The sequence below is a fragment of the Delphinus delphis genome, chromosome 17, assembly GCF_949987515.2.
Source record: "Delphinus delphis chromosome 17, mDelDel1.2, whole genome shotgun sequence".
Lineage (NCBI taxonomy): Eukaryota > Metazoa > Chordata > Mammalia > Artiodactyla > Delphinidae > Delphinus > Delphinus delphis.
Window position 1 is genome coordinate 77,753,023 of NC_082699.1, and position 27,076 is coordinate 77,780,098.

The 27,076-nt window shown below is 42.2% G+C and overlaps 1 protein-coding gene across 9 annotated transcripts in view; it reads right to left on the bottom strand.

Annotated features, from left to right (window-relative positions):
* PTK2 (protein tyrosine kinase 2) overlaps positions 1 to 27,076 on the bottom strand; it is a 252,711-nt gene that overhangs the window by 126,749 nt on the left and 98,886 nt on the right. For 8 of the 9 annotated variants that reach the window (XM_059995248.1, XM_059995242.1, XM_059995249.1 and 5 more), the window contains 3 exons: positions 17,831 to 17,918; positions 4,944 to 5,023; positions 2,614 to 2,676 (listed from right to left, as the gene is read on the bottom strand). In XM_059995248.1, the coding sequence (XP_059851231.1) occupies positions 2,614 to 2,676; positions 4,944 to 5,023; positions 17,831 to 17,918 (231 nt within the window). Of the gene's footprint in view, positions 1 to 2,613; positions 2,677 to 4,943; positions 5,024 to 17,830; positions 17,919 to 26,430; positions 26,478 to 27,076 lie in introns of those variants that run through there. The other variant, XM_059995244.1, reaches the window with a different exon arrangement.

The following is a 27,076-nucleotide window of genomic DNA, read 5'->3' on the forward strand; positions in this document are numbered from 1 at the left end:
CCCACCACCTGCTTTTCTAAGCGCTTGCTCCTTTCCAGCTCTACAAGATGCTCTAGGCCCATATATCTCCCCCTGCCCCTCGGATCAGGAGTCCTGCTTCCTCTCATTGAAGAATGATATTAGAAACCAACATCTAGGCACTGGGTACCATCAGAGATTTTTTTTAAAGCTGTGGTTTTAGTGATTTTATAACATAGAAAATAAACCAACATTTCTGTTTCCTTTTTCGTTTAAATAAGACAAATGTTCCCTCAGAACTGAACATGTCCCAACCAACTTATCCTCCTTCCCTCCAAACACGAAATTGTTTGTGACTGACATGCCCACTGGCCCAGGACAGAAAACGAGAATCCCCAGATGCCTCTTTGGCCTCCTTCACCCCAATCCAACCAGGCAGCCAGTCCGCAGACCCTGACTCTGGTAAACTCCCACCTCCACTGCTCCTGCTATGGAGTCCACGTCAGAGACTCATTCTTCCTCCAGGAGAAAGGAAAGATGCAACAGTTTCTGGGCTCCCTACTTCCATTTTTAACTTTCTTTAATACCATTCCAATTTGGGAATATGGAATTCTCCATCACAAAGCTCCTCCTGTCACGGACCTGGCTCACCGAGTCATCACGACCTAATCGTCTGGAGGCCGTGTCAACGCCTGGAGCTGTTTACAACACACATCGCAGCCCTCCCCGACGGGCAAGGTGTTCTACCCGCAGTAAACTGACCGTCCACGTTTCTGTGTCTTGGCAAATGCTGCGCTCTCTCCCGGGACTGGCTGGTTCCGGAGCAGCAGCCTCCGCCTGCCCACGTTCCTTCTCCACCACTCAGGCTAGACAGCATCTCCCATCAGACCTCAGACATGGAGTACCACCCCCCACACACCCTCTAGAAGCTTTTACTTCAGTTCCTACTATATTATTTTACAACTCTGCTTACTGTCTGAGAGTCTCCCTTCCAGCTGTAAGCTTCCTGAGGGTGAAAACTTTGGATTATCCACTTCTGCATCTCTAGCACTTAGCTGCCAAGGGCTCAGCAGATGCTCAATAATCTTTGTTAAATGAACGAATAAACAAAGAAACAAACGGATATTTTTCAAAAACCTCCATTTGAAATGAGAACAAACCTAGCATGTACCTGACACAAGACCTTCAATGATTCCTCTGATGCTAGTCATTTGTATTTTAAGCAGTAGGAAGAGTCTTTCAGGCTGAGGAATGTGGCAATTTTAAACAAAAACCTAAACCACAGTGAATGTTAGTTTTTTTTGTTTTTTTTTTAATGTTATTAATGATACTGTTGCTTCTATGCTGTCAACTGAAGGGCAGGGAAAATTCTACTTAAAATCATTCTGGCTACTAAGATATCCCAATTGATCTCTAAAAGTTTTCATTCAACTCTAACAACTCCGTGTTTTATCCTTATTCAATCTGTTAAGAGGCACAACATTATGTGATGGATGTGTCCATAAACACACAACCACAAATATTTAGTGAGTGCCTTGTACGCTGCACACTGTCGTGAAACTTACATTATGCTAATACAGTAGGTCCAGAAATCAAGGGATGAATCCGCACCACAACGAGACAGGCTGCCCGGGGCGCTACCTCACTTGTCACAATTAGGACAAAGGAGGCTTGTGTGATTGCAAAATAACTATGACGTCTACCACCAGTTATTAGTGCAAATGGTCGGACCTGCTCCATAACTAATTCCCCCAAATATTTACTTCTACTTTTATTTTCAAATGACCATACCTCCCCTGTAAAATCTTGTTTTCAAAATGGTGGGATATTATACTTTCACAGTGTGATAGCAGTTGGGCTGACCTGGAAAGTCAAATAAAACCCAAAGCCATGTCAAGTCTCTATTATTGCAGGGTACTTATGCACAACCTTTTACTTCACTGTAGTAACATCTTCCAAATAGCGCAAGAATTTCAGTAATAATATGGCCAGGAAAAGTGCTGGCAAAAAGTTGCACCATTGCTAATGAAAATAAAACTGGAAATAACAAATATCAGTGATTTTTTTGCTGAATTAATTATCAACAGATAAAGTGCAGAACTTTCAGCCTCCCAAGACATAAGCCCCACTCTGTCTTATATGCATTTTAAATACTCTAACGTAACAGTCTAATGACTGTTAAGTTCACTATTGGAAAAATATTCAGTTATCCTAAATTTTCTGATACATGAGCAACAAATAACTCCCATCTTTCCACTTTTTTTTAACTAAGGGAAAAAAAAACCCTAATAAACTTATAAAGAGAATATAAATAATAACAATTTCATAGTTCAATATAAATTAGAAGTGAAACTCCATCCCAATATGGTTAAATCTACAGAGACAGAAGAGTTTATTATTTATGTGTTAACATGCCAAAGAATATTAACCCTAAGACATTTATCAACAAATTTAAATGTTTGCTAACATAATTAACGTCACCAAGAATTCATTTCTTAATAAAACTTTCCTCTTCCGGATATAAAAGTTTTAGAAACAGTAGTGTTTCAGATTTAATATTAAGTTTTAAGTAAAGATAAACCAGTAAAATCTACAGTTTGAAAAGTGACTTAGCTCTGAATGCTTGCAGGCAGCGCCTGGACGTGCCGCACTTACTCTAATACTTCATAGTTAGACTTCTTCTCCAGGGCGTTGCCCCGCATCTCCCAGTACGACCGCCTAAAAGCAGAGAAGATACACACTCATAGATTGGTATTGGGAATGTCTGCGATGTTAAATGATTAAAAACCGTGAAAGGGGGGTATCTAACTACTACGCGGCTAAGCCACAAACATTCTGATAAACAACAAATAAAGAACCAATTTGATTCGCAGCATTTTTCCTGCATCCTAATGCAGCATAAATCAGTTAACACAGACCGTATCTCTATTGAACAATCTCACGTTCCCTTTTGATGTGAAGCAGGTCTGGCTCTTTGCAAAATGAGAAACCAGATTCCAGCTGTAAAAGAGATCAGCTACATTCGCTACTTGTACTTGGCCTTTCCTCAAGGGACAGTGCCAGGAACCCCAGGCTGCCCCTGTGGCCGGTGCGCACCCCACCTGCTCCTGGGAAGACCCACAGTTACTAAGGAAACAGTATGGGACCTGAAGCAGAATCATCGCAGTGGGCTAGTCCAGGTAACAGGCGCCAGGCGCAGCAGAGAAGTGCTGCCTATCTCGCTGAGTGTTCACAGTCTGAATTTTACTTCTTATTCCAAGTTACATGTTCAAGCAATTTCAGGTCTTACTGGAACCAAGTCCTTTGCAAAATCTGCCCCAAGTGGGTGGGATTCTCTGCGTGTACACAGTTATCTCACAAAGGGACAAGGTCTAGCTCGAGCTGCTTTGGAACACACAGATATTACAAATCACCTGAAGTGATTTCCCAGGAGACTGCGTAATCAACAAGACTGTTTCAAACTTGTCTGTAATAACATGAATACTGGTTTTGCTTTTTAAATTTGTTTGACTTTTTCTTTGGCCTACTTAAAATCGAAAGTACTAGATTTCGACAAAAAATTTTCAAGGGCCCAAAAAGGATCACTTAATGTGTTCTCCTGTTTTCTATTCATGTGGGGGAGGAGTTTGGGAGGGGCAGCTGGGCGGGTGACTACTCTGTCAAGTTTTTCCTTCAGAGTTCAAAAATCAGTGACCTCAAACAGGGGAGAGGAGGAGAAGGATAAACGTAACATGGAGAGGCCAGAGTGGGAGGGGAACCCAGAGAGGCACGCATGCCATTCACGTAGGGCCTAATTCTCCTGGACCCCTCTTCCAAGTAATACATCACAGCATTGTCTGTGGGAAGGAAAGCGCGCCAAGTTTGCTTCCCAAGCAAAAACTGTAAAGGCCAGGAACGGGAAGAGACCAGTGAGAGATGGCTTTTTTTTTTTTTTTACTGGGATATATAATTAAGGTTGAAAACAAATTTTAATGAAGAGTTGAGAGTTATACTTAATGATCTTTGGGTCCTTGTAGGAACCGTTATTTGATAGCCTTATATAATATAAAAAACAGTGCTCTCTCGGGAAAATTATCACTGTTTTGAGTACACGTAATCAAATTTTAGCTAATTTAACCAACACATCTTAAACTAGCAGCCTGGGGTAAATTTTTTTTTTTTTTGGCTGCGTTGGGTCTTCGTTGTCGCCCACGGGCTTTCTCTAGTTGCGGCGAGTGGGGGTTACTCTTTGTTGCGGTGTGCGGGCTTCTCACTGCGGTGGCTTCTCTTGTGGAGCATGGGCTCTAGGCGCGCAGGCTTCAGTAGTTGTGGCTCACGGGCTCTAGAACGCAGGCTCAGCAGTTGTGGCACACGGGCTTAGTTGCTCCGTGGCATGTGGGATCTTCCCAGACCAGGGCTCGAACCCGTGTCCCCTGCACTGGCAGGTGGATTCTTAACCACTGTGCCACCAGGGAAGCCCCGAGCCGGGGTAAATTTTAATTAAATTATACCTGACAAAGGTAAAATATTTCTTTCACTCCAAGTTTTAAATGGTGGCACAGAATATATGACAAATGGTGACAAATGTTATCAGAAATAAGAAATACATTCTCAGTTTCCCATCCCCCATAATGGCAGCCATTAGACATAAATGGCTATTTATGTTCAGATGCTGCACATCTGAGCACTCAGCATCCAGCTTGGCTAGTGGCTGGCACATGGTATCTCACAGATACTGAACATTTCCTTCATCACAGAAGGTTCTATTGGGGAGCTCAGCCTTAGACTTGCTTACATACTTGTACTCTTATAAATCATTCAATTCTAAATGTAATATTTTAAAAGATTCTAAAATTAGCAATGTCAACATAATTCAGAGTATCATCAAAGTTTACTCATTTTATTCAGTATTTTATTGATAATCTTTATCAGGAAAGAAAAATACCTAGAAAAAATAACAGAAAACACTGTTGAATGAAGACCTCAATGTCTAGTTACCACCTTACCGTATTTCTAGACAACCCAACTTCAAAGCAATGTCCTGGTCCACTTGATCAGCGATCTCCAACATATAATCGCTCTTCACCTACAGTAAAAAGGAATGGGTAAAATAATGTTGCTGTAAGAGAATATGTTTTAAACTTAGTCATTAAGTAAATGTTTACTGGGTGCCATTTACATGCTTTACACACACTGTGTCAATAATCACGCTAGATGCTGGGTATAAAATGAGTAATACCAAAGAATAAAGAGTCAAACAGTCTTCCTTTGTGAAGAACATATATGATCTATGAGCACTTAAACATCATGTGAATCACAATAACGTCAAGCTGCTTTCTACCCTCCATGTTGTCAAAGAACATATATGATCTATGAGCACTTAAACATCATGTGAATCACAATAACGTCAAGCTGCTTTCTACCCTCCATGTTGTCAAAGGGAAAACAAGAAGGGAGATCTCCATTTCCAGGCAAACTTGCGGTGGCTATATTTTCTGAACTCGAACTACAGTCCCAGCACCATTTTTTGGACCTCAATGCAAAGGCAAAGAAAACTAGCGTTATTTCAAAATCCATTTAATCCTGCAACTGGTGTGATTCCACCTAACCATCGACTATAAGTGATTCATCTGCAAAGTGCCAACATGCTTGAAGTGTGATATAGAGAAGGATCTAATGAATTGTACAAAGGCCTTCCAACCAATAACTGTGAGGGACTGATACCAGTATCTGAGAGCACTCATCAGCGTGAAGATGTTTTCAAAGATGGAATATGTAAAATCTCACAGCTTAGCATCAAGAGATCAAGATCTGCAATTGATTTTGATGACAAGGAGCATTCATTCTGAACTTCGATTAAGTGAAATGTTACTCCTCCCCCAAAAAGGAACTTCTGTTCCTCTCATTTTATTACCAAAAAAACGCACTCAATTATTATATTATGAATTTCACCAATACAGAACTCCATGGAAATCTGTCTTGTCTCTTGTTATATAAGTATTTCATAATACCCTCCCCTCCATTTGGCCTCTTGGTCCTCAACCCTAAAATATTTACTCTCTGGTCCTTCACAAAAAAAGTACGCTGACCTCTGCCCTAGGAAAAACTCCACAGATCCTGTTCTATTGCTACCTAGCCTGTCAGTTCGCTCGTTCAAAAGATTTCTAGTCCCAAGTTAACTACTTTGCCAACCTTATAGTGATAGTTCATAACCTTCCCTTGAAAAGACCCCCAAACCTCCCAACCTCCTTCTTCCCGTTATTTTAATTCCCTGGCAAGACCAGCAAATACTGAAACCAGCCACCCACGTCCTCCTCCACGCTTACTGCTGAGCAACTGGAGAAACTCTGCTCTGTGCTTCGCTTTACGTTCCCGAAGACAAACCTCAAACGATCGCCTGAGGCTGCTTGGAAATTCGGCAATGCCTGCCTAGGAAGCTTGGCAACACACTGATTCACACTTTCTCCAGTCAACCAGCCACATCTCTTTCTTACAGAGAAAAGTCTTCAGACGGGCATGCCCTCTTTAACGTACCAGAACCTATAACCTGAGGGGCATGTGTGCTCATCTACTCACTCCTCTCAGGACGGAGGCGATGCCCGCTCAGCCAGCAGTGATCTATTTCTGACCTAAACGCCATTTCCTCTGAAACCTTTGCTCTATTTTCTGCATTAGCACCTCTACCTAGGTGGTCCATAAACACTGACTGACTGAAGACTGAGTAAATGAATGAAAGAATAAAGTCATCAAACTATGGTTTGGATACCTCTGTGTGTAAATGTTATTGTCCATAAGAGTTACAAGCAATAGTAATTTCTATTCCTTAAATATAGCAGGCATTTAAGACTGATTCAATAGAACTGAATTATCCAACCCACTAAATTAAGTAAACAGCTTTGATTCTAGAATCACTCTGTTTACACTTCAATTGGCTCTTTCTCCTCTATAGCAAAAAATAAATCCAAATTTTAAAACTAACTTTTTTGCATCATAAGTAGGTTTATTACTAAACACAAAAATGGACAGATGAATCAAGACTGTATTTATGTGAGTTAGAGAAACACCACAGTTGTTCTGACTGAAGCATTCAGTGGATCTTAGCTTATGGTTTGGTGCAGACTTTGAAGCAACCAGAGCAGAACAGCAATTACATGTTGAGGAAAATGCATTATTACAAAACTATCTTAAGATTAGTTACTATAATCTTTAAACACTATTCAAAGGTGGAAAAATGTAATCACATGCTTTATTCAGTCATCAAAACCAAATTCATATTAGTTGCAAAAATGAAAAAAAAGAGAAAATTAACAATGATCTTTATGGAAAATCCCTTTAGTTATGAACGTGACTTAAAAGTTCTGCGAGTTGTTTTTTCTTACAGTAACAATCTACTACTCTTGACTCAGAGCTGTATGACTATGGCCTGAGGCCCATTCACTGTGTGCACTGATCCATGTTTTCTGCCAAGTGTGTGGATCCACCATGGAACCAGCCATCTCAGCAGACCCTCCCCTCCTCCTTCCCCCACCCTGTGGCAGCTGCCCTCTGTGAGGACAGAGAGCAACCCCCCCGCAAGGTCCCTGTCACCCAGGCTCCAGAGGGGCTGTTCTCTGAACCACTGTGCACATCACGTCCTGATGTTGGGCTCATGCAATTTTCTTCAAAATGTAGGGTTTTTAACACTCAGTGTTCATTTTTTTATAAAACATTTCTAACTTTCATGCTTTCATTTGTGAAATAAATGCAATTTATTGAACATTTAAGTGTGCGTATGTATAGCTATATAGTTGCTTACAGTAAATATACCCCCATTGCCATGTCAGACAGATTTATACATCGCTCTCATTTACTCTCCGCAGCGTCACTGTGAGTTGGACCCTACTCTAGTCCCCAGTTAAGAGCCTTAGAAAGAACCTTAGAAGAATGAAGGCGAGAGCAGGAACTACTTATTATTCCAGGGGTCAGGTATTCTGCTGTTTTAGATACATTATTTATAGTCTGTTCAATAACTCTTCAAGATAGGCCTTAGTCCTATTTTATACATAAAAAACAGAAAGCTTAATTACTCAAAATTAATGTATTCAAGGTCACACAGCAAGCGTTAAAGTTAAAACTCAAAAACCCATCCACTGACCCCCATAACTCAAGCTTCAGTGTGTTCCTATACCTTCTTGTGAACTCTCAGAAAGTGTAGGCATTCTCCACTAGAAGGAAGATTAATGACCAGTAAGGACCACAGCTCATAACCCTGGTAGCCCCAGGGTCTAACATGATGGCTTCACGTGCATGTCTTAGTTTGTTTTACCACTGTCATTGTGTTATATTCTTTTTTATACCATGGATTACTACTGTTTATTAACTCCAAATCCAGCAAATTTCCAAGTCTTTCAAGCAAATATCTCTGAATGTTGTTCTTTGTTTTATTAAATTAATTTGTTTCCATATGGATGTCAATTTCCTGCTTAAAAAACAGGATGTATCTGGACTTCCTTCTGTGGGCAAGTATCATATTTACATTCATGAGTTTTTTCACCTTATTCTGCAACAGAACTAAAGCACAGGTTTTAATATAAAAACCACTCACATCTCTAATAAAAGTACTAATCTTAACTTGCTCCATAATTTATTCCATATGCCAAGTCAGTGCTTTGGCTGCCACATGAGATCTTTTGCCTCGTTTTGGTCTCTTCTGAATATTCTGTCAGCTACATGAATTTATCAAATAGACCTGAAAGTCTTCGATAGTGTGTGTAAAGAAAATGGGGCCGAGGGCAGACAAATGTGTATATAACCATCTACATCATACACCACCTGAGTGATCCGAGGCAGTCGGCCAAGTTGGCTCAACTGTCAGGCACTCCTCCTTGAGTTCTGTGAGAGCAAAGAGTGGAGTGTTTGTATGCAGAAGGAACCCAATGGCAGTTCTCAATTAAAACAAACTCCTTGGGCTTCCCTGGTGGCGCAGTGGTTGAGAGTCCACCTGCCGATGCAGGGGACACGGGTTCGTGCCCCGGTCCGGGAAGATCCCACATGCCGCGGAGCGGCTGGGCCCGTGAGCCATGGCCGCTGAGCCTGCGTGTCCGGAGGCTATGCTCCGCATTGGGAGAGGCCACAACAGTGAGAGGACCGCGTACCGCAAAAAAAAAAAAGGAGATGACCAAGGCTAGAAAACCTGTACGACAATAAGTGTTTCCATTGTTTCTTTTTTCTTGTCCATATATAACGCAAAAGCAACCACAAATATACTAGGGGTACCTGAAGAATCATATCAGTTTTTAAGAAGATCTAATGCTGAGAGTGCACGCGCACACACACAAACCAATGTGATTTCTCAAATTCCAAAGGCATACAGTTCCTTTGTTTCTTGGATTTTTTTGACATCTTCTAATAAATCTCATCCAAATTTTTGAACATCAGGGCATTAGCATTAAAACTCAATCATCACTAATAAGTCATTCGAGAGAATCAATTAGGCACCTAAAACCCATGTCTTACTGTGTTGTGGACACAATGGTGAAGGCAGACTTTACGTCTGCCCTCACTGAACGGCACACTCTATTAGTGGGGGCAACAGAAAATAACAGGGAAATACAACGTGCACACAACAGACCCGTGACTACCAGGGGTTAGGAGAGGGGCAGGCTGTGACCAAGCAGCACCAGGGAGCTCTCTGTGTTGGTGAGACAGTTCTGTGTCTTCATTACAGTAGTAGTCACATGCATCTGTACCTATGATAAAACCGCATAGAACTACACACACACTCTTACACACAAACACAGGAGTGCACGTAAAAACTGGTGAAATCTGAACATGATCTGTAGTCTGCCTAGTAGTATTGTGTCAATGTCAATTTCTCTATTTTTATATTGTACTAAATCATGATTGTAATGGAAACTGCTCAACTATACACATCTGTCAGAACTCACTGAGCTGTACACTGAAGTTAGTGATTCTTTTTTTTTTTTTTTTTTTTTTGCGGTACGCAGGCCTCTCACTGTTGTGGCCTCTCCTGTTGTGGAGCACAGGCTCCGGACGCACAGGCTCAGCGGCCATGGCTCACGGGCCCAGCCGCTCCGCGGCATGTGGGATCTTCCCGGACCGCGGCACGAACCCGTGTCCCCTGCATCAGCGGGCGGACTCTCAACCACTGCGCCACCAGGGAAGCCCTAGTGATTCTTATTGTATGTAAAATTACACCTCAGTAAAACTAATTTTAAAATATTTTTAAAAATCGGATGTTAAATGAGAAATGTACAGGTGTCATGGAAGGCTTTACATAGAAAACACCACTTAAAATTAAGAGTTAATCACAGACATAGAAAACAATCTTATGGTTACCAAAGGGGAAAGGGAGGGGGGAGGCATAAATTAGGAGTTTGGGATTAGCAGATACAAACTACTACATACAAAATAAACAACAAAGTCCTACTGTATAGCACAAGGAACTATATTCAATATCTTGTAATAAGCCACAATGGAAAAGAATATGAAAAAGAATATATATATATCTGTAACTGAATCACGGTGCTGTACAGCAGAAACTAACCCAACACTGTAAATCAACTATACTTCAATTTTTTTAAAAGAGTTACTGAATGAATAGAAATGATCTAAGTCCAGGAAAGGAAAGAGGAGTCATGCAGAAAAGTGTTAACTCAGCAGGCCTGGGTTGCTCAAACCCTACACATTCCCAAGATTATGACTGGCTCTTGGCCTCCTGGAACCTGAACTCCTGGAATGTTCTGATAAGAGTGCCTTTGCCCACCTGAAGCCTCGGGCCACACCATCCCAGTCTGACTGGAGAATTTGTATGTACAATGTGATTATGACGAACACCTGCTTCCTTCCTGGGGCCTGGAGCCTACCTGAGGTCACACAGGTGTTGTACGCCCAGGAGATGGAGCCTGATAAAATCCTTCAACGCCCAAGCTCAGCAGGGTCCCAGGCTGGCGAACCTCTGCACCTGTTTTCACACATCACGTGCTGCGCCATGGGACTCCCCTGGGAGGGACCCGGGGAACCTTCCACTTAATTTCCTCTGGACATCACCCCGCAGACCCCTTCCCTTTGCTGCCTTTCCTCTGTATCCTTTTGCTATAATAAACGAAAACCAGAAATATAACAGCCTCTGAGCCCTGTAAATCCTTCTGGTGAACGGCTGACCTTGAGGGCGGTGCTGGGGATCCTGAGACGGCAGGATTTCTACCAAAGAAAGAATCTGTCCAAGGCCCTGAGGTAGACCAAAGGCAAACTGAAAATAGCAGCAGGGAAGAGTGACCGTGAGAGACTGACCATTTCTGCCTCCCATTTCTAAAGTCTTTTACAGAGACGGATGAACAAAAAACTATGGGTTGAACAGTATAAATATGACAGAGTTTACCTAAGTCCTCAATAACCATACAACTTTTTGAATCACCGAAACCATACAGGAGTGGAAAAGGAGAAAAAAAATGTACATTATTAAATCTATTAAAGAAGTACAGAAAATGTATCTTCTAACGAATCAGACTTAGACCTATATTTAATTTTAACTTCTTTATGGAAAAGGACAGCTAGTAATTCTCACATTGAAAATGTCAGGTTTTAAACTAAACTTTCCCACTTGGAGCTTCCATTTCAAAATGTTTTAACTGACAGAAAGCTTTATGGCCAAGAAACTACAGTTAAAGAAATCATTTCTGATAATATAATTATCTAAATAAAGACATGTAAAAATAAAAAATTAGAGTAAAATAACAGAAAGATTGACCAACAAAATATAAGTGTGCCCTGGCCCCTCACACGTCTCTGCAGTTTAGGTTCCAAACCATAAAGTTAGGGTGCTGGACTCAATGTCTTCTTCAGCTTCCCACTGGAACTTTTTTTGTCAAATAAACCACGAATTATGTTACAGTTAACGTTTTTTGAGAGCAGACCAATGGATATACTCATTGTAAACCTTAATATATTTGTAGGAGAAAACAATGACAACCTCATGTCTGACACAGGCATCTCCGAGGCTGAAAATGTCAGTGGTACCAAATGGGTCCTACACAAGTTCAGCATCATCGATGCACATTTAGTTAATACGACAACTTCTTCACTAAACATGGACAGAGCCCTTCAAACTAACGGCCACTACTACTTGCAAAAGGTTGCCAATCAAATACACCTTTAACAAATCTGAGAGATAAAGAAGAATAAAATGTTATATGGCAAAGGCAAAATTCAACTTCAAGGCAAAACACACTTTTCTTGCTTTACAATAAGCCATTAGCTTTGGCATCAAAAATTATTTTTTTAGACACCTGCTCTACAGTGAATAGAGTTATAACAAGATTCTAGTTTATTTTTAGAGTGTGCTGATTAATATCTTTCAGAATATTCTGAAATGGGTCAAAAACATTTAGTGAGTCATGTGTGGCATGTCACACTGGTAGTCACATTTAGGACATCTTTGAATGAAACTACGTGCATCCACAGAACCTTCTCCCACCAGGAACCCAACGCTCAATACACCCACTGGCGTGCTGTTTTCCTCATGACTCCATCCAAACAAGGGGCATGATGAGTAGTGCGCATGGGTGAAATTTCAAAGTAAGGAATAATAAAATTAAGGTAGTTTATTATAAGTTTTCTTTCTCTTTCATGGGATGGAACTAGTATAGAGGAAATCGAAACATAATTCTTTTGCTTCTATCCTGATAAGAGAACCAAAGTAATAAAAATACTGATTCTTCCAGAACAGAAACAACAGATAACACTCAGGAGTATGCACTACTGCCCGGGTAGACCCTCAAGATCCCCGCACATGAAGGTCAACAAAACACTAGGCTCATAACAAACATGCGAGAAAACAAGCCGCTGTGAATAAGAGTCAGGGGGTCACCACCAACAGTTGTAAAGCCCACGGACCCCAGATGTTACAATTTGGATTCAGAATAGAGACATCAACCCCATCGGAAATGATAAAAAAAAAAAAAGGAGGGGACAGAAAAATTAGTTAACAATAAGGGCCACAAAAGATGGCCTGGCAGACTGAAGAACGGGGGTTGGGGGGAGAGATAAACCTTGAAAAATAAATAAAAATCCAACAAATGCACTAGACATCAAATTGGCCACAGCTGAGGGGGGTTGGTGATCTTAAAGATTTCTGTGAATCCAGATCTCAGGGAGACAGGAGTTGAGAACAAAAAAGAGGCGTCAATAGATACAGTCTGAGAAGTTCTGATGGAGATCTCAACTGAAATCTCAGGAGGAATAACTAAGAAGGAAGAAAAGGCAGTATCTGAGCAGACGCCAAGGAAGACATCTCCAGGACCTATTAAAATGACAGGAACCCAGAGGTCCTGGCCATACAACACAGATCAAGCAGGAAAAATAAGTGGGAATCCCACCTAGTTTGTAATAAAACTGCAAAACACTGAGGACAAGTAAGGATCTTAAAGCCACCCAGAGAGAGGAGACAGATGAATAGACTACGACAGCTATTTCTCAACAGCAGCCACAGGGATCATACACAGCAGAGAACACCGCCGAAGTTCTGAGGGAGAACAACTCCCATGTGGTTCTGAACCAGAACCGCGGTGCTCCCAGCAACACCATCCTTCAAGCAGAAAGAGAACAGAGACGCGGGAGCTGCGAACAGCACAATGAACAATCTCAAACTGATGGCTATCTACCGAGCTCACTGCACAGCCAGAGCAGACACGTTCACTCAAGCAAAGCTGAACCCCTGGCAAAATCTCAACATGCAAGACGATGAAACAAGTCCAAAGAGTCTGAACAACGAGTTCAAATGAACCACAGTGCAAATTAGTGTGGAAATGAACCAAAAGGGATAAAATTTTAAAGCCCTATGTTATCACTTCCATTTCTACCAACATAGTGGACCCAATGTCCTGGCCACAGTGCTCATTGAAAACAACTAAAAATGCTGAATAAAATATTTTTTCAAGTCTTCTGAAAGCTTCTATGAGCTGAATAACAAACGAACAAAACCAAACCAAAAAACCTACTCAGACTAATGATGGAATGCAGAGGGCTCAGGGGAGAGCTAGAGTCAGCTTCTGTCCTAAGGCCAGAACTGAGGTGGGCACACGTATGCTGTAAAATGTGACAACCAGCAAACAAAAGTAAGAGAAAGATAAATACACAATGCAGGACCATGGCTGTCTGCCTGGAGTGAAGGGGTTGGGATGGGGGGGTGTCACAGGGACATGGGGCCAGGAAACATCAGGCATGTTCTCTTCCTCTAGGCAGTGGGATCACAGGTATTCATTTTATTACTAAGTATCACACCTTACTAAAGAACACATGTATCAGATGAAAGAACACATGTATCAGATGTTACAGAATCTAAACATGTCATCAAAACCTGAGCCCCTTAAAAGTGGATCAATTTAGCTTGGAATTCAGTGAAATTAGATGTATGCATATGTGTATGCATCTTAACATATTTGCATCAAAAATTAAATAACTTTAAAATTAAATAATGGGTGTCATCAAATTCTGAGGCTCTTATAAAATAATTTCTCTCAGAATTTGGTGAAAATTTCCACACACAAGTTCTTACAGATATTTCAGCTGCATTCTCAGTTCAAAAGACTTTGGCTATAAATAGCTGAAGGGCCAATTTTTTATTTATACTTTTTTTTTTGGCATGTTTGTTTAAATAGGAGGAAGTTCTGAATTCCTAATTGATTTTTCAACACTGAAATTAAATCTGTTCCCAAGTTGGGTACTGCCTGGGTAGGATAACGTTTGGATCACCTCTAACAGTTCTAGAAAGAAAGAAATTCTAGTTCTAGAACTTCCATGCACAGACCAGGATAGACTCTGCACTGGAAGATTATCACAAGAAGTCAAATAAATATAAAATTACTTGCCAAAGCAGCAATGCAAAAATCATACTATTTCTAAAACTTTGTCAGATGAGGGTAAAATAAATGTACATTTTTCTCACATAAATGGAACTATATTACACGCTTTATTTTTTATATGGCCTGTTTTAAACAGTAGCATTTAACATCACAACTTCCATACCCATGAACAGAGCCGCAGTTCACTAGTTATAGGCCTGGATAAGCAGTAACACCGGCCATCAACACGGGAAAGAGGTGTTACTATGACCACACTTCTATTTCCCTTAAATTACAAGTACTTGGCAGGATATTATAAAAGCATACACAAAATGAAAGTAATTATTAGGACAGATAATTTAAGTGACGTTTTAGAATATTTTCTGGACTTTCTAAAACTGTAACATAAGATTTAACAATTTTAAAATATTTAAAAGGGGACAGGCTGAAGAAGAGAAGTTCTAGAAATGGATGAAACCAGAAGGTGGGGTGGAGGGGCTGGAAGGTTTGCATACAGAGCACATGGGAAGGAAGAGGTGTGTCCCATCCCACAGTGTGCGGCTCACATTTGTATTGGGACACCCAAGTGGAAACGCTGAATCCTCTAAAGCCTGGCACTGTGTACAGACTGAATTCCATGTGTCACTGGGCAGGTATATGGTAGACAATCAGACCTCACTTACTCAACATAAAGACCCTATGCAGGAGGTGTTATATACCTACATGTGAAGAAACTAAGGGAGGCACCTGGAGTCACAGAGCTGTGAGATGCAGAACAGGCACAGTATGCGGGCTAACGACACCTCACACCTCTCGGGCTTTATAGAGGCCACTCACCCGAATCACAGACTGCAGTAAGATACGTCCTATTAGTAAGAGGAAATGTGGGATACACCGGTACGTGTGCTAGCTTTTAATCATATACACAGAAGCAAGGTCTTCCGAAAGGAAAAAGTAGGACAACCTAGTAAGAGTGTGAAAGGAACATAAAAGTTGCCAACTTTTAGGTTAGCCTAGAAATTATAAAAAGGAATAACTGAGAGCTATTTAGGCCCGTCTCATGCATCCTGGAAATCAATGTCACTAAAGGAGTCATGGATATAGATATAGATACCAGTGATATAGATCATCTACGAGAGAGAAGAATACAATATAAATACATCCGTTAACTAAACTCTGTCACCTCCTTCACCAAAATATGAAGCTGGGCAGACGGCTAGAGGGCCAGACGCAGCGACGCAGAAGAGAGGCAGCCTGTAAACTGAAACCGCTCCGTAATGAGTAGGCCTCACACATGCTCAGCTGGAGTCCAAACAGGACTCTGCTTCGTTGAACGCAACTCCCTCTCCCATTCGACTCCGTATTATTATAAATCTTCAAAAGTTCCCACAAGTACCTCACCTAACACCTTACATTTCCTATATGACTTCTACTTCACGGACAAGAAAACATCTCAAGAGCTGGATGCTGCTCTCACAGGCTGGATCTTAAAAGCAGGAATATCCACTTACCTCAACAGAGAAATGAAACCATGTACCTTGCCCTCCTACCGAATCCCGCCCACCTTTTCTCCTTCCTGACACTGAGTGACTGGGTTGACGCCGTCGGCCTCTTTCTTCTTCATTTTCATGCTCCAGTTCGTTCAGTCTCTAGTCCTAGCAAATCCATCCACTAAATTTGCTTCCTACCACACCGTTGGACCTCCCAGCTTTCTAGCTTCCTGCCCAAATGGGTGACAAGCCCCCACTAGGTTACAGCCTTTTCAAGACCCAATCCATCCCGGGTACAGACATCACATCAGGGTGGTCTTATTTAAAAAAAAATTCTGATCATGACATTTGCTACTTAAATTCTATAAATGCTCCCAATTATCTGCAGGAGAAAACCTAAAACCCTCTCTTTACATGATGTGGTCCCATCTCTCTCACCCGTTTCCTTTCAAATCATTTTAGCTCAGATTTAAATGCACCACGTTTTCTAAAGTACCTCTCTTCCTCACCTACAAAGTTGGAAACTCCTTAAAGCAGGGGTCCGCAACCCCTAGGCCGTGGACTGGTACCGGCCCACGGCCTGTTAGGAACTGGGCCGCACAGCAGGAGGTGAGCAGCAGGAGGGCGCAAAGCTTCACCTGCCGCTCCCCATCGCTCCCCATCCCTCACATCACCGCCTGAACTACCACCCTCCCCGCTCCATGGAAAAACTGTCCTCCACGAAACCGGTCTCTGGTGCCAAAAATGTTGGAGACCGCTGCGTTAAAGGACGGTTTGCAGGGGAGCCGCCTGGACCCCAAACCTCCCCTGTGTTAGCACCTCCGCCCAGGCATGGCCACACCATTTGTGCTTACAAACAGCACAGGATTGAACACAAAGATGCTGTTTACAGGCAATCCACTAGACTGAGGAATTTAGAAGTACAGATTATGTCATTAATTTCTGCATTCTTGACCCCGAATAGACATTTAATGAATAATTTTATTAAAATAAAAAATTTCCCAGCGTATTTAATTGCAAAATTGTATGTACAAATGTCTCGCTGATATTCATTAGACTTTTTTTGAACTCTTCACAAATACTTACAAGTAACATTTATTTGACTGGAAAACTGTTTTGGTTCATTTATGCCACAAGTATTTATTGTCTAACTAACACGGGGTAAAAAGAAAGCTCCTTTTAGTGTAAAAAAGTCAATTCTGCTTTGTTGTGCAAAGTGCTATTGAGATTATACGGGTATAGTTGGCTCTGAATAAACATCTGACAAATTTGTTGATATTCAGGCATAATTACACTTGAATTAAAGACAGAACAATGGTTGTGTCACTTAGGACTTCCTGTCTCTACTTAAAAGAAGTATCTTTTAAGATTTGCCCAAGCACACAAAAATTCAGTGTCAACAATTCATAATTTCTTACTAATTATAAGAATCTCACTGCCCTACGGTGACAAATTTATATTCTCCCAAATGTTAGGTGTCATCTAATTCTAAAATAAAACCATGAAATAAATAGGATTCAAAGAAACAAAGAAAAAAAATGTTATTAAAGCATCCTCCTGTACCTGTTGATAGAAGAAATTCAGAGTTGGCTTGTCTTCAGTAAACTGGTTTAGAAATCCTTTTGGCAAATAACGAATTCTCAATTCATATCTAAAAAATAATTAACAAAATCAAGCAATTAGAAATAAGTCATTTTCTCAATTCACAGTCTACAAAATTATTTTGAGTGTGGCACTGCCAATTACTCTGAAATATTATTTTAAAAATAAGTTAAAATATAATCAATTAATCCGTCAATGTAAATGTTTTTTTTTTCAGCACAAAAACGTGCATGTGAGTATGCGACAGCTCGAGGATTCTGCAGGAGACAGAGCCTAATGTGAGAGGCCCAGAGGGCGCCCAGAAGTCCCTCCAGCCCCACTGCCCAGGGGCAGCACCACCTTCCACTCCCCAGAGGTGAGCTCTGCATGCCTGGAGGTACAAAGGATGTACTCCCGTGTGTCTGGCTTCCTTCATTCACCAATATGCTCGTGAGACTCCTCCCTATCGAGTAACTGCAGGTTGCTCATAGCTGACAGTCCTGCACTGTATAATAGACCACAATCATTCATCCACATTACTGTGATGCCGTTTGAGTAGTTTCCAACTTGGGGCTATTAAGAATAATGCTACGAGCACTCTTTATATTCCTCTAAAAAAGTAATTTTGCTCAGGAAGCCAAACTTCAAGAATGGTCAAAACAAACGAATTTCACCAGAATGCTCTCTCTGTGCCTCATTCTGTGTATGTGTGTGTCCACCCATATGAACACTCACATGCATGCCTTTTGGTGAACATATGTACACATCTCTGCTGGATGCAGACCAGGAGCATCATCACTGGATCCTAACGAACACACACATTAGGCAGCGCAGATGTGACCGAAGAGTAAGGTAAAGAGCTGTACCAATGTACACTCCCACAAGCAGCACGGGGCGCTCTGGTTCCACTACTCCTCACCTCTACTTGGTACTTCTAACCTTTTCATTTTAGGACCTCTGATATTTACAGCAAGAGTACACAATGGTTTTAATTAGTACTTCCTTGATGAGTAACACAAATGGGCACTTCTTCATTTGATAATTGACCATTTTTGGTTATCTTCTTTTGTGAAGTGTCTATTAAAGCTTTTGTCCCTTTTTTACTGAGTCGTCCCCCCACCCCCACCCCACCACTGATTTGTAGGTATTCTTTTTTTTTTTTTTTTTTTGCAGTATGTGGGCCTCTCACCATTGTGGCCTCTCCCGTTGCGGAGCACAGGCTCCAGACGCGCAGGCTCAGCGGCCATGGCTCACGGGCCCAGCCGCTCCGCGGCATGTGGGATCTTCCCGGACCGGGGCATGAACCCACGTCCCCTGCATCGGCAGGCGGACTCTCAACCACTGCACCAGGGAAGCCCTGTAGGTATTCTTTACATGTTCTGGACGTAAGGCCTTTGTTAGACTTAGTGAATATCCTCTCCCACTCTATGGCTTGCCTTTCACTATTTTAATGGTACCTTTTAAAAATTATTTTTAAAATCTTTTTATTTTAACAGTATCTTTTGAGGAAGAAAGTTTGTGATTTTTATGCAGTCCTATTTATTCCTTTTCTTTTTAATAAATTATCTTAGTGTTTTGTTTATAAAATATTTGCCTACACAAAGGTTATAAAGATACGAATTTTTTCTACAAGTTTCATAAACTGATCTTTTAAAAATGTATTAGGCTCACAGGGAAAACAACGCAAAGTAATCAGTACAATTCTTTTGGTTCAATTAAGGGCAGAAAAAATGCAAGATACACATACACAAGTTCTGCTGAGATTTTTAAGTGTCCGTCTTATTAAAAGACACAATTGCCAAACAATGAGGTTCCACTGTACTTCTGCTCTCTGAAGGAGTTCCAGTAACTCACCGCAGATATTTTACACTGGGCAACTACTTGTAGAAGCACAACAGGGTTCCTTTATTTTGAGTTTAGGACTTACCAGGCACCTTATATGAACCATTTCTCTTAATCAACATAATAATCAAAGAACAAAAGTGTACTTATTTACATTCAGCAGACCAGGTGAACAATGCTGGCAAAAGCAAGCAACCAGTTCCCAGGCTGGAAGCTCCAGGATCAAACAGGCTGCAGGAGGCTTTGGTATTAATGTTACTCCATTTTAATGGTTTAAAGAAAAAAAAAACTGGTCCAAAAGTCAAACATTTGGCAGCCTGGCTCCACCTCCACGCTCTTAGCATCCAGCATCCTGATGATGACATCAACTAACGTTTAGGGACTACTCAGGATATGACAGAAATGGTGAGCAGCATTTTAACCAGATGACTTCTTTTCATCAGCAACAACCCCACAGAAGCAGAGAGAATGTGGGCTCTGGATCAAGACCGCCTGCGCCTGAATTCTGGCTCCATCACTCGTTCACTGTCTGCCATCACCTCTCTGTGCCTCAATTTCCTGATCAGGACGCCAGGAGAAGTGAATGAGCTGTCACTGCACACCATCACAACCATCTTGACGGTTTATCTACCTCATCAGTCATTACTCGACGAAGATTTACTTCGGCACTAACCATCTACAGGCACAATTCGAGAGGCTGGGAAGACATTAGTGAGTAAAATAGGCACAAAGTACCAGCCTTCAAAGAGTCTCTACTTTTGTGATGGAAGCCAGACAGCAAACACATAAGTATCTTTGAGGTGGTAGGTAATGTGATAAAGGCAAATAAGGGGAGTAACAAGTGATGAAGTACTATTTTATAAAGGGAGCTGGTAAAGGTCACTCTGACTCAGTGATACCTGAAGGAAGATCTACAGGAAGGGAGTTATGCAGTTATGTGCGGGGGGGCGGGGGGGGGGGGGATGTGTAAAGGCCCTGAGGCCAGAGGGTGCTTGGGGGCAAATGCAGCTATAGTCACTGACCGAGGGCAGTGAGTAACAGGGCTTCCGGGGGGCGTGGGATCAGGAGCCTGCAGATCTCACAGGACCCTCTGCTCATCATGGTAGTGGTGCTCATCCCAGTGAGAAAGGAAGCACCAGGGGCACCATGGCCAGCACAGTAACATCACATTACTGAGGCCTAGCCAGGTGGTACTAGGTAGGGCAGACAACAGGCACCAAAGGGAGGCCAGGAGGGCACTGGCCAGAAATAGTGACCAGGTTACTATTTCACCCAATTTGCATAGATGGGGGAGAAACGAATTTTGGGAATTAGGTAATTTTGCCAAGGTGCCACAGCTATTAGGAGGCAGACCTGCGATTCCACTTCAACATGCCTGAATGCCCAGAGGCAGAATGAAACTAAGAGAAGGCACCTGTGCTTAGAAACAGAGAGGAACGTAAGTTGATCTTGGTCACGGGGGTGGGCAAGGTCTTTAGATCGTACCTGCTTCAGCCCACTACCGTCTAGCATATTCCCCCTCACAACCCTACGGAAACTTTGCTCAAGGCCTCCCACTTTAATTCCAGTCCAAACACCTCACCCCAGTCCTTAAACCGCAGCACCTGAAGCCCACAGCCTATCCGCCCGCTCGCACCAGCATCGCCACTCCCTTCTCCTCCGTGAAACTCACCATCTTCCTCATACTTCTGCTGCTCTTCTAAGAGCCTGGCTGTGTCCTGACACATTTCCACGTCTCTGCTCTAGGCCACTCCATGGATTTCTGAGCAGCAGCTAACTACAACATGCCCCAAATAAAACCATCCTTTTGCTTCTACTAAGTAATATATTAACATTAATGCCACCAACAACTAACTTCCTCAGTCTTACCTCCAACTATGAGCACCAAGATAGATACCCACATGCTAACGGACTACTGATGGGGAGGGGCAGGAAATGTTTTTGAAAAGTTGAGCTGGATGAAGATCTCATAACCCTGATAGGAGAAGGATTAGCTGGTCAGACTGTGAGTAGTGAAATAAACAAAAGTACAATTTCACAGAACTACACAGATGACCCGCATAAACAATGTGGTGTGGACAGCTCTTTCTTACAGTAGACTTCCAATTTAAAAACCCTAGAAGGAAGGGTAGAAACAGAAACTCACCATTTGGCAAAAATTACAGTAATGAATACTGCAAAAAAGAATCACCAATGATGCTGAGATTAGTGGGTGAAAATACAATGAGAAACAGAGTATATGCACAGTCTCTGTACATCCCCAGAAGATATTACTTAACTACAAAGGGGAAAATAATAACTTTATAACAGAGAAACCTGGCCACCACCTTACATCAAACGATCCAAGTTAAAACCGCCAGTAAAATGAGTCATAGCACCATCGAAGACTTCCTGCTAAAATGCAGTGAGAAAACCAACACCTTGGCTGTGGTGCTCTTCCCCAAATGCATAAGCTTAATATAATCATGAGAAAAAAAAAAAAAAAGCAGACAAACCCAAATTGGGGAACACGGTACAACCAGCCAGTGTTCTTCAAAAGGGTCAAGGTCATCAAAGACAAAGACAGCCTGAGGACTTGTCCCAGATTAGAGAAGGCAACAGGACACTGAGACACAGGGTGCTCTGATCTGGATCCTGGGCCAGAGAAGGGACAACTGTGAAATTTGATGACGTCTGTAGATTAGTTAATAGTATTGTATCAATGTTAAGTTCCTGGTTTCAATATCTGGACTATGTTTAAGTAAGATTTTAACATTTAGCGAAGCTGACTGAAGGGTACACAGGATTTCTGTGTACTGTTTTTGCAACTTTTGATACATATTGAGAATAAAAAGAAATTCTCACATACCTAAGACTGACTATTCTGTAGCTGTAATAACAAATAACCACCAGAACGAGTTTTAAACCAGCCTGGTCAATAAACATCAGTCTTGTATAGCCACAGACCGGCCAGAAATCTGTTCATCTTTGTGCTGTCAGTGTCTGGTGCAGAAGCATCCAATAAATGTTCAATTAATAAATCAGCAAATTTGGAAGTCTGTCCTGTTTTTTAAAGGGGTCACTTCCAAACTTGTCAGAATGTTCCTCTATTTACTCTCTTACTGCTTTAAATCTTCTAAAGAACTCTTGTTGAATTCAGTGTTATAATGAAAGACTAGCTTTTCAAATTAAGGTATAGGCGCACGGAATGTCATTTCAAGATAACATAGACAACTATCAAAATACAATCTAAAACTTCCTAAGCTATCATTAGTCATTTTCTTTTGTCATCTTTGAAAAGGGAAACCTTTCCTCCACATAAAAGACTTTTTTTTTTCCTGCAAAGGTCTGGGAAAAAAAAAAAATCATTCCTTTGCAGAGCGAGGAGAGGAGCTGCTCAACAGCCGTGAGCAGGAGAATGTGAACCACATCTGATAACGATGAAAAGGACTTTCTTTTTCACTTGCTCTGCAGAAGCCCCACAATTCTCTCTCAAATGCCAAGAGAGCCTCCTCTCAGACCTGGCTCTCAAAGCCCTGAATCCTACACCAAAAGGACTGGGCCATTTACTATTTGATTAACCTGCTCAGAAGTCAGACCAGTCCATGTAGGTGATTCCAGATAACCAAAATTTAGTTATCAAAATTTAACTAGAATTTAATTATCTAGGTGCAAAACTTTAAAGTTTAAATCTGTTTGGTAGAAATCTCTCAAAACTGCATGATACCTTTTGCTACACTATAAACTAGGTATGGTACTGTAATTCAAACTTTTTTGGCTGACTCAAGATCCTAGCAAACACGATCTACCTAACCGAGATCTCCCAGGACCCCAGGGACAGATGAGCAAGTGCCTGGTCCCTGAAAGACTGGGAAGGAAGCAGGGCCCGTGCCTGTGCACGCAGCACAGTGGCCTCGGGCTCTGCCTCAGGACCCGAGGATTCCACACAAGTCCCTGAGGGCCCTTAAGAGGATGGGAGGGGGCAGGGTGCTCTCCTCACAGAGGCTCTAGACAGCGCATCTCCCCCGATCCTTTATTTACATGTTCAATATTGTCTTACCCATCTGATGTGTTCCCAACAATATTCTTAGGTTTATTTTTGTTTTTACTTCGTAAAAGTATATCATGCTGTATGTCATCTCCTGGGACTTTTTGTTTTTTAACTGAGGTAAAATTCACATAAAAAGTAACCATTTTAGGGAATTCCCTGGCGGTCCAGTGGTCAGGACTCCACGCTCTCACTGCCAGAGCCCGGGTTCAATCCTGCTTGGGGAACTAAGATCCTGCAAGCCGCGTGGTGCACCACCCCACCCCGCGAAGGTAACCACTTTGATGCGTGCAACTCAATGGTGTTGCTATTTAGTGCCTTCACACAGGTATCCTGGGACTGCCTTTTGTCACACGATGGTATCTGTCTAAGATTTATCCACACTGTTGCAAGCCCTGATCATTCATTTTGACTAGTGTAACATTCCACTGTGAATATTCTGCAACTGACTTAACCATCACTGGTTATTCTACGAACGTTCTTGGGCCTCTAGCCTAGTAGAGAAATGCAAGGGTCTCTCGAGGACAGAACTTGAAGTGGAACAGCAGGATAGAAGGGCATGTCATGAGGATGCTATGCCATTTTCCCAAATTTTTTTTACCAATTTACATTCTCCCCAGCAGGGCAGGCAAGATCCTGTCAGATCCATAACCTCTCCTGCTATTAATTCTGTCAGACAACTTACTTTTTGCCAACCAGACAGTGTAAGATGGAATCTAATGGCCTAGATTCGTACTTCCCTGAGCACTGAGAAAGACGATAGTGTCTTCCTGTGATTACTAGTCAAACTTGTCTTCTCTTTTATGAAAATAGCTCAAGTCTCATGCCAATTTGAGACTTCATATTGATCAGTAGACTATCTTCTCCTAGTTGCAACTTGTTTCTGCACTTTTTTTTTTTTGGCCGTACCTCACAGCTTGTGGGATCTTAGTTCCCTGACCAGGGACTGAACCCGCGCCCTCAGTAGTGAAAGCACAGAGTCCTAACCACCAGACCGCCAGGGAATTACCATTTCTGCAGTTTTGAAAAAACATCTTTTGATAAACAGAATGTTTTCACCTCATTAAAGTCAAATTTATTATTCTCCTCTTTCAGAGTGAATGTTTTTGGAGTATTAAGAAAACCTTCCTACTCTAGAGCCAAAGACACATTCAACTATATTTTCCATTAAGCTTTCTCTCTTTTTTTTTAAAACTTAATCCATCTCAGGTGGATTTCCGTGTATTGTTCAAGGTAGGATCTAATTTTGTTGTTATTCTTCCTACGAGGATAGCCATTTATCAAATCAGCCCTTCCTTTCCCCAATGACACGTCATGACATCTCTGTAAGGCCATCCTGCCTGAGACAGTTACGACCAAGTGTGTGTGCTGCAGCTGCTTATCGAGGTCTTAGAAGAACTAAGACTCCATTAAACAAGTTTAGATCTCAGGTTTATTTAACAATATGAAGAGATATTATAGCAGATACTGCAAAAAAGAAAAATCTATGTTCAAAAACCCCACAGGAATGGAAACTAATATCCAATTATTCTGATGAATCTGGGCACTTTCATTTGAATATTAACATCCTACTTCTCAAAACTAAAGCCAGAGCTGCAGTTACCCTCACATGTCCACCCATGGACTGAGGAGGTCTCAATGTTCTGTTTCTTGCAGTCACATACCTAACACAGGAATAAAGAAAGAGCTGGTGCATGGACCCAGTTTCTACTCTGCCACCCATTTAAGCTGTGTGACCACAGGCAGGTTATGAAGCCTCTCAGGCAATGTCTGACACACAGCAAGAAGCGTGTTAATATGAAGACTGTTACTAACGTAAACTAGTCCTGTTCAGTTCCTAGTTGATAATTTCATTATCACTGATTCAACTTCCACTTAAAATATTTTGTACTGGGTGCCTACTATATATCTGGCACGTCCAGAACCAAGCAGTGAATACAACGGAGTCCCTGAGGGACAGAGACTGTACCAGGCGGGCAGTGGGCTCTGTAGACAGAAAGGCTGGAAAAGGCCCTGGGGAAGAGGTGACAGTGGAGCACCTGCCCTAACGAAGGGAGGTCCAAGCCAGGCCGGAAATGGCAGACGAGTACACACAGCAGTTGAGCATCAAGTTCAAAAGCACCAGGAACAATCTGCTTGGTTTGTTCAAGAGCCAGTAAGAGCGCCAGTGTGGCCAAGGTCAAGCAAGTGAAAAGTTGGAAAAGATAAAGGCAGAAAGAGAAGTGAGATGAAGGGTTACTGTATTCAACAAGCAAGAAGGCTGGCAACAGAGAAGAGACCATCAAATGAGACCCTACCCTGAGTATCTAAGAAAACAGAAAACTAAGATTTCAAAGGGACCAGAGTCGCTCAAATGGAGGAAGGGGAGGAGCAGCAGACGGAGACGAGGACCCAGAAGTAAAATCACAAACTCAAGAGTGGGCTCCAGGGGTGACGGGGGGCTCCCGGGCTGACGGGGGGCTCCAGGGGTGATGGGGGGCTCCAGGGGTGATGGGGGGCTGACGGGGGGGCTCCCAGGCTGACAGGGGTCTCCAGGGGTGACAGGGGGCTCCCGGGCTGGAGGGGGGCTCCCGGGGTGATGGGGGGCTCCAGGGGTGATGGGGGGCTCCCGGGGTGACGGGGGCTCCCGGGAGTTTCTGAGCAGGGACGACCTACACATTTCCTCGGATGTTTACAGTTTAAAAGATTTGTTAGCAAATTCGGTGAGCTCTACCTTAAACATATCTCGGTACAGCTGCTTCTCATTCCTTCAAGTACTACTCCCCACAGCCATCGTCTTCTGTGACTTTTTCCTGGGTTACTGCAATAACCTGTCCATGGATTTCCTGCATTTATCCAATAAAGAGTGAATTTAATGCCAAAGGCAGGTCTAAGGTGGGCAGAAAGAGGAAGAGAGGTCACTGGAGCAGCCCCAAACGTCGAGGCTAAGCAGGAGAAGACAGACCGTGATGGTCAGTAAAAGAGGAGGAAAACCTTCACCAGAAGAGTCTGGTATACAAGAGGCTAAATGAAGGAAGTACACTCAGTATCCACAGGGGAATTGTTCCAGGATCCCCCGCAGACACCCAAATCCTCGTATGCTCATGTAAACTGGCACAGCCTGCGTATGTAAGAGGCACACACCCTCTTGTATACTTGAAAGCATCGCTAGATTACTTATAATAGTACCTTATACAATGTAAGTGTTATGTAAATAGATGCTGGCACAGCAAATTCAAGTTTTGCTTTTTGGAACTTTCTGGAAGTCCCCCCCCCCCGCCAGAATTTTGTATCGGCGGTTGGTTGAATCCACGGCTGCGGAACCAGGGAACCTGCGGATGCTGAGGGCCAGCTGTATTTAGACAGGAGGAAGTGACTGC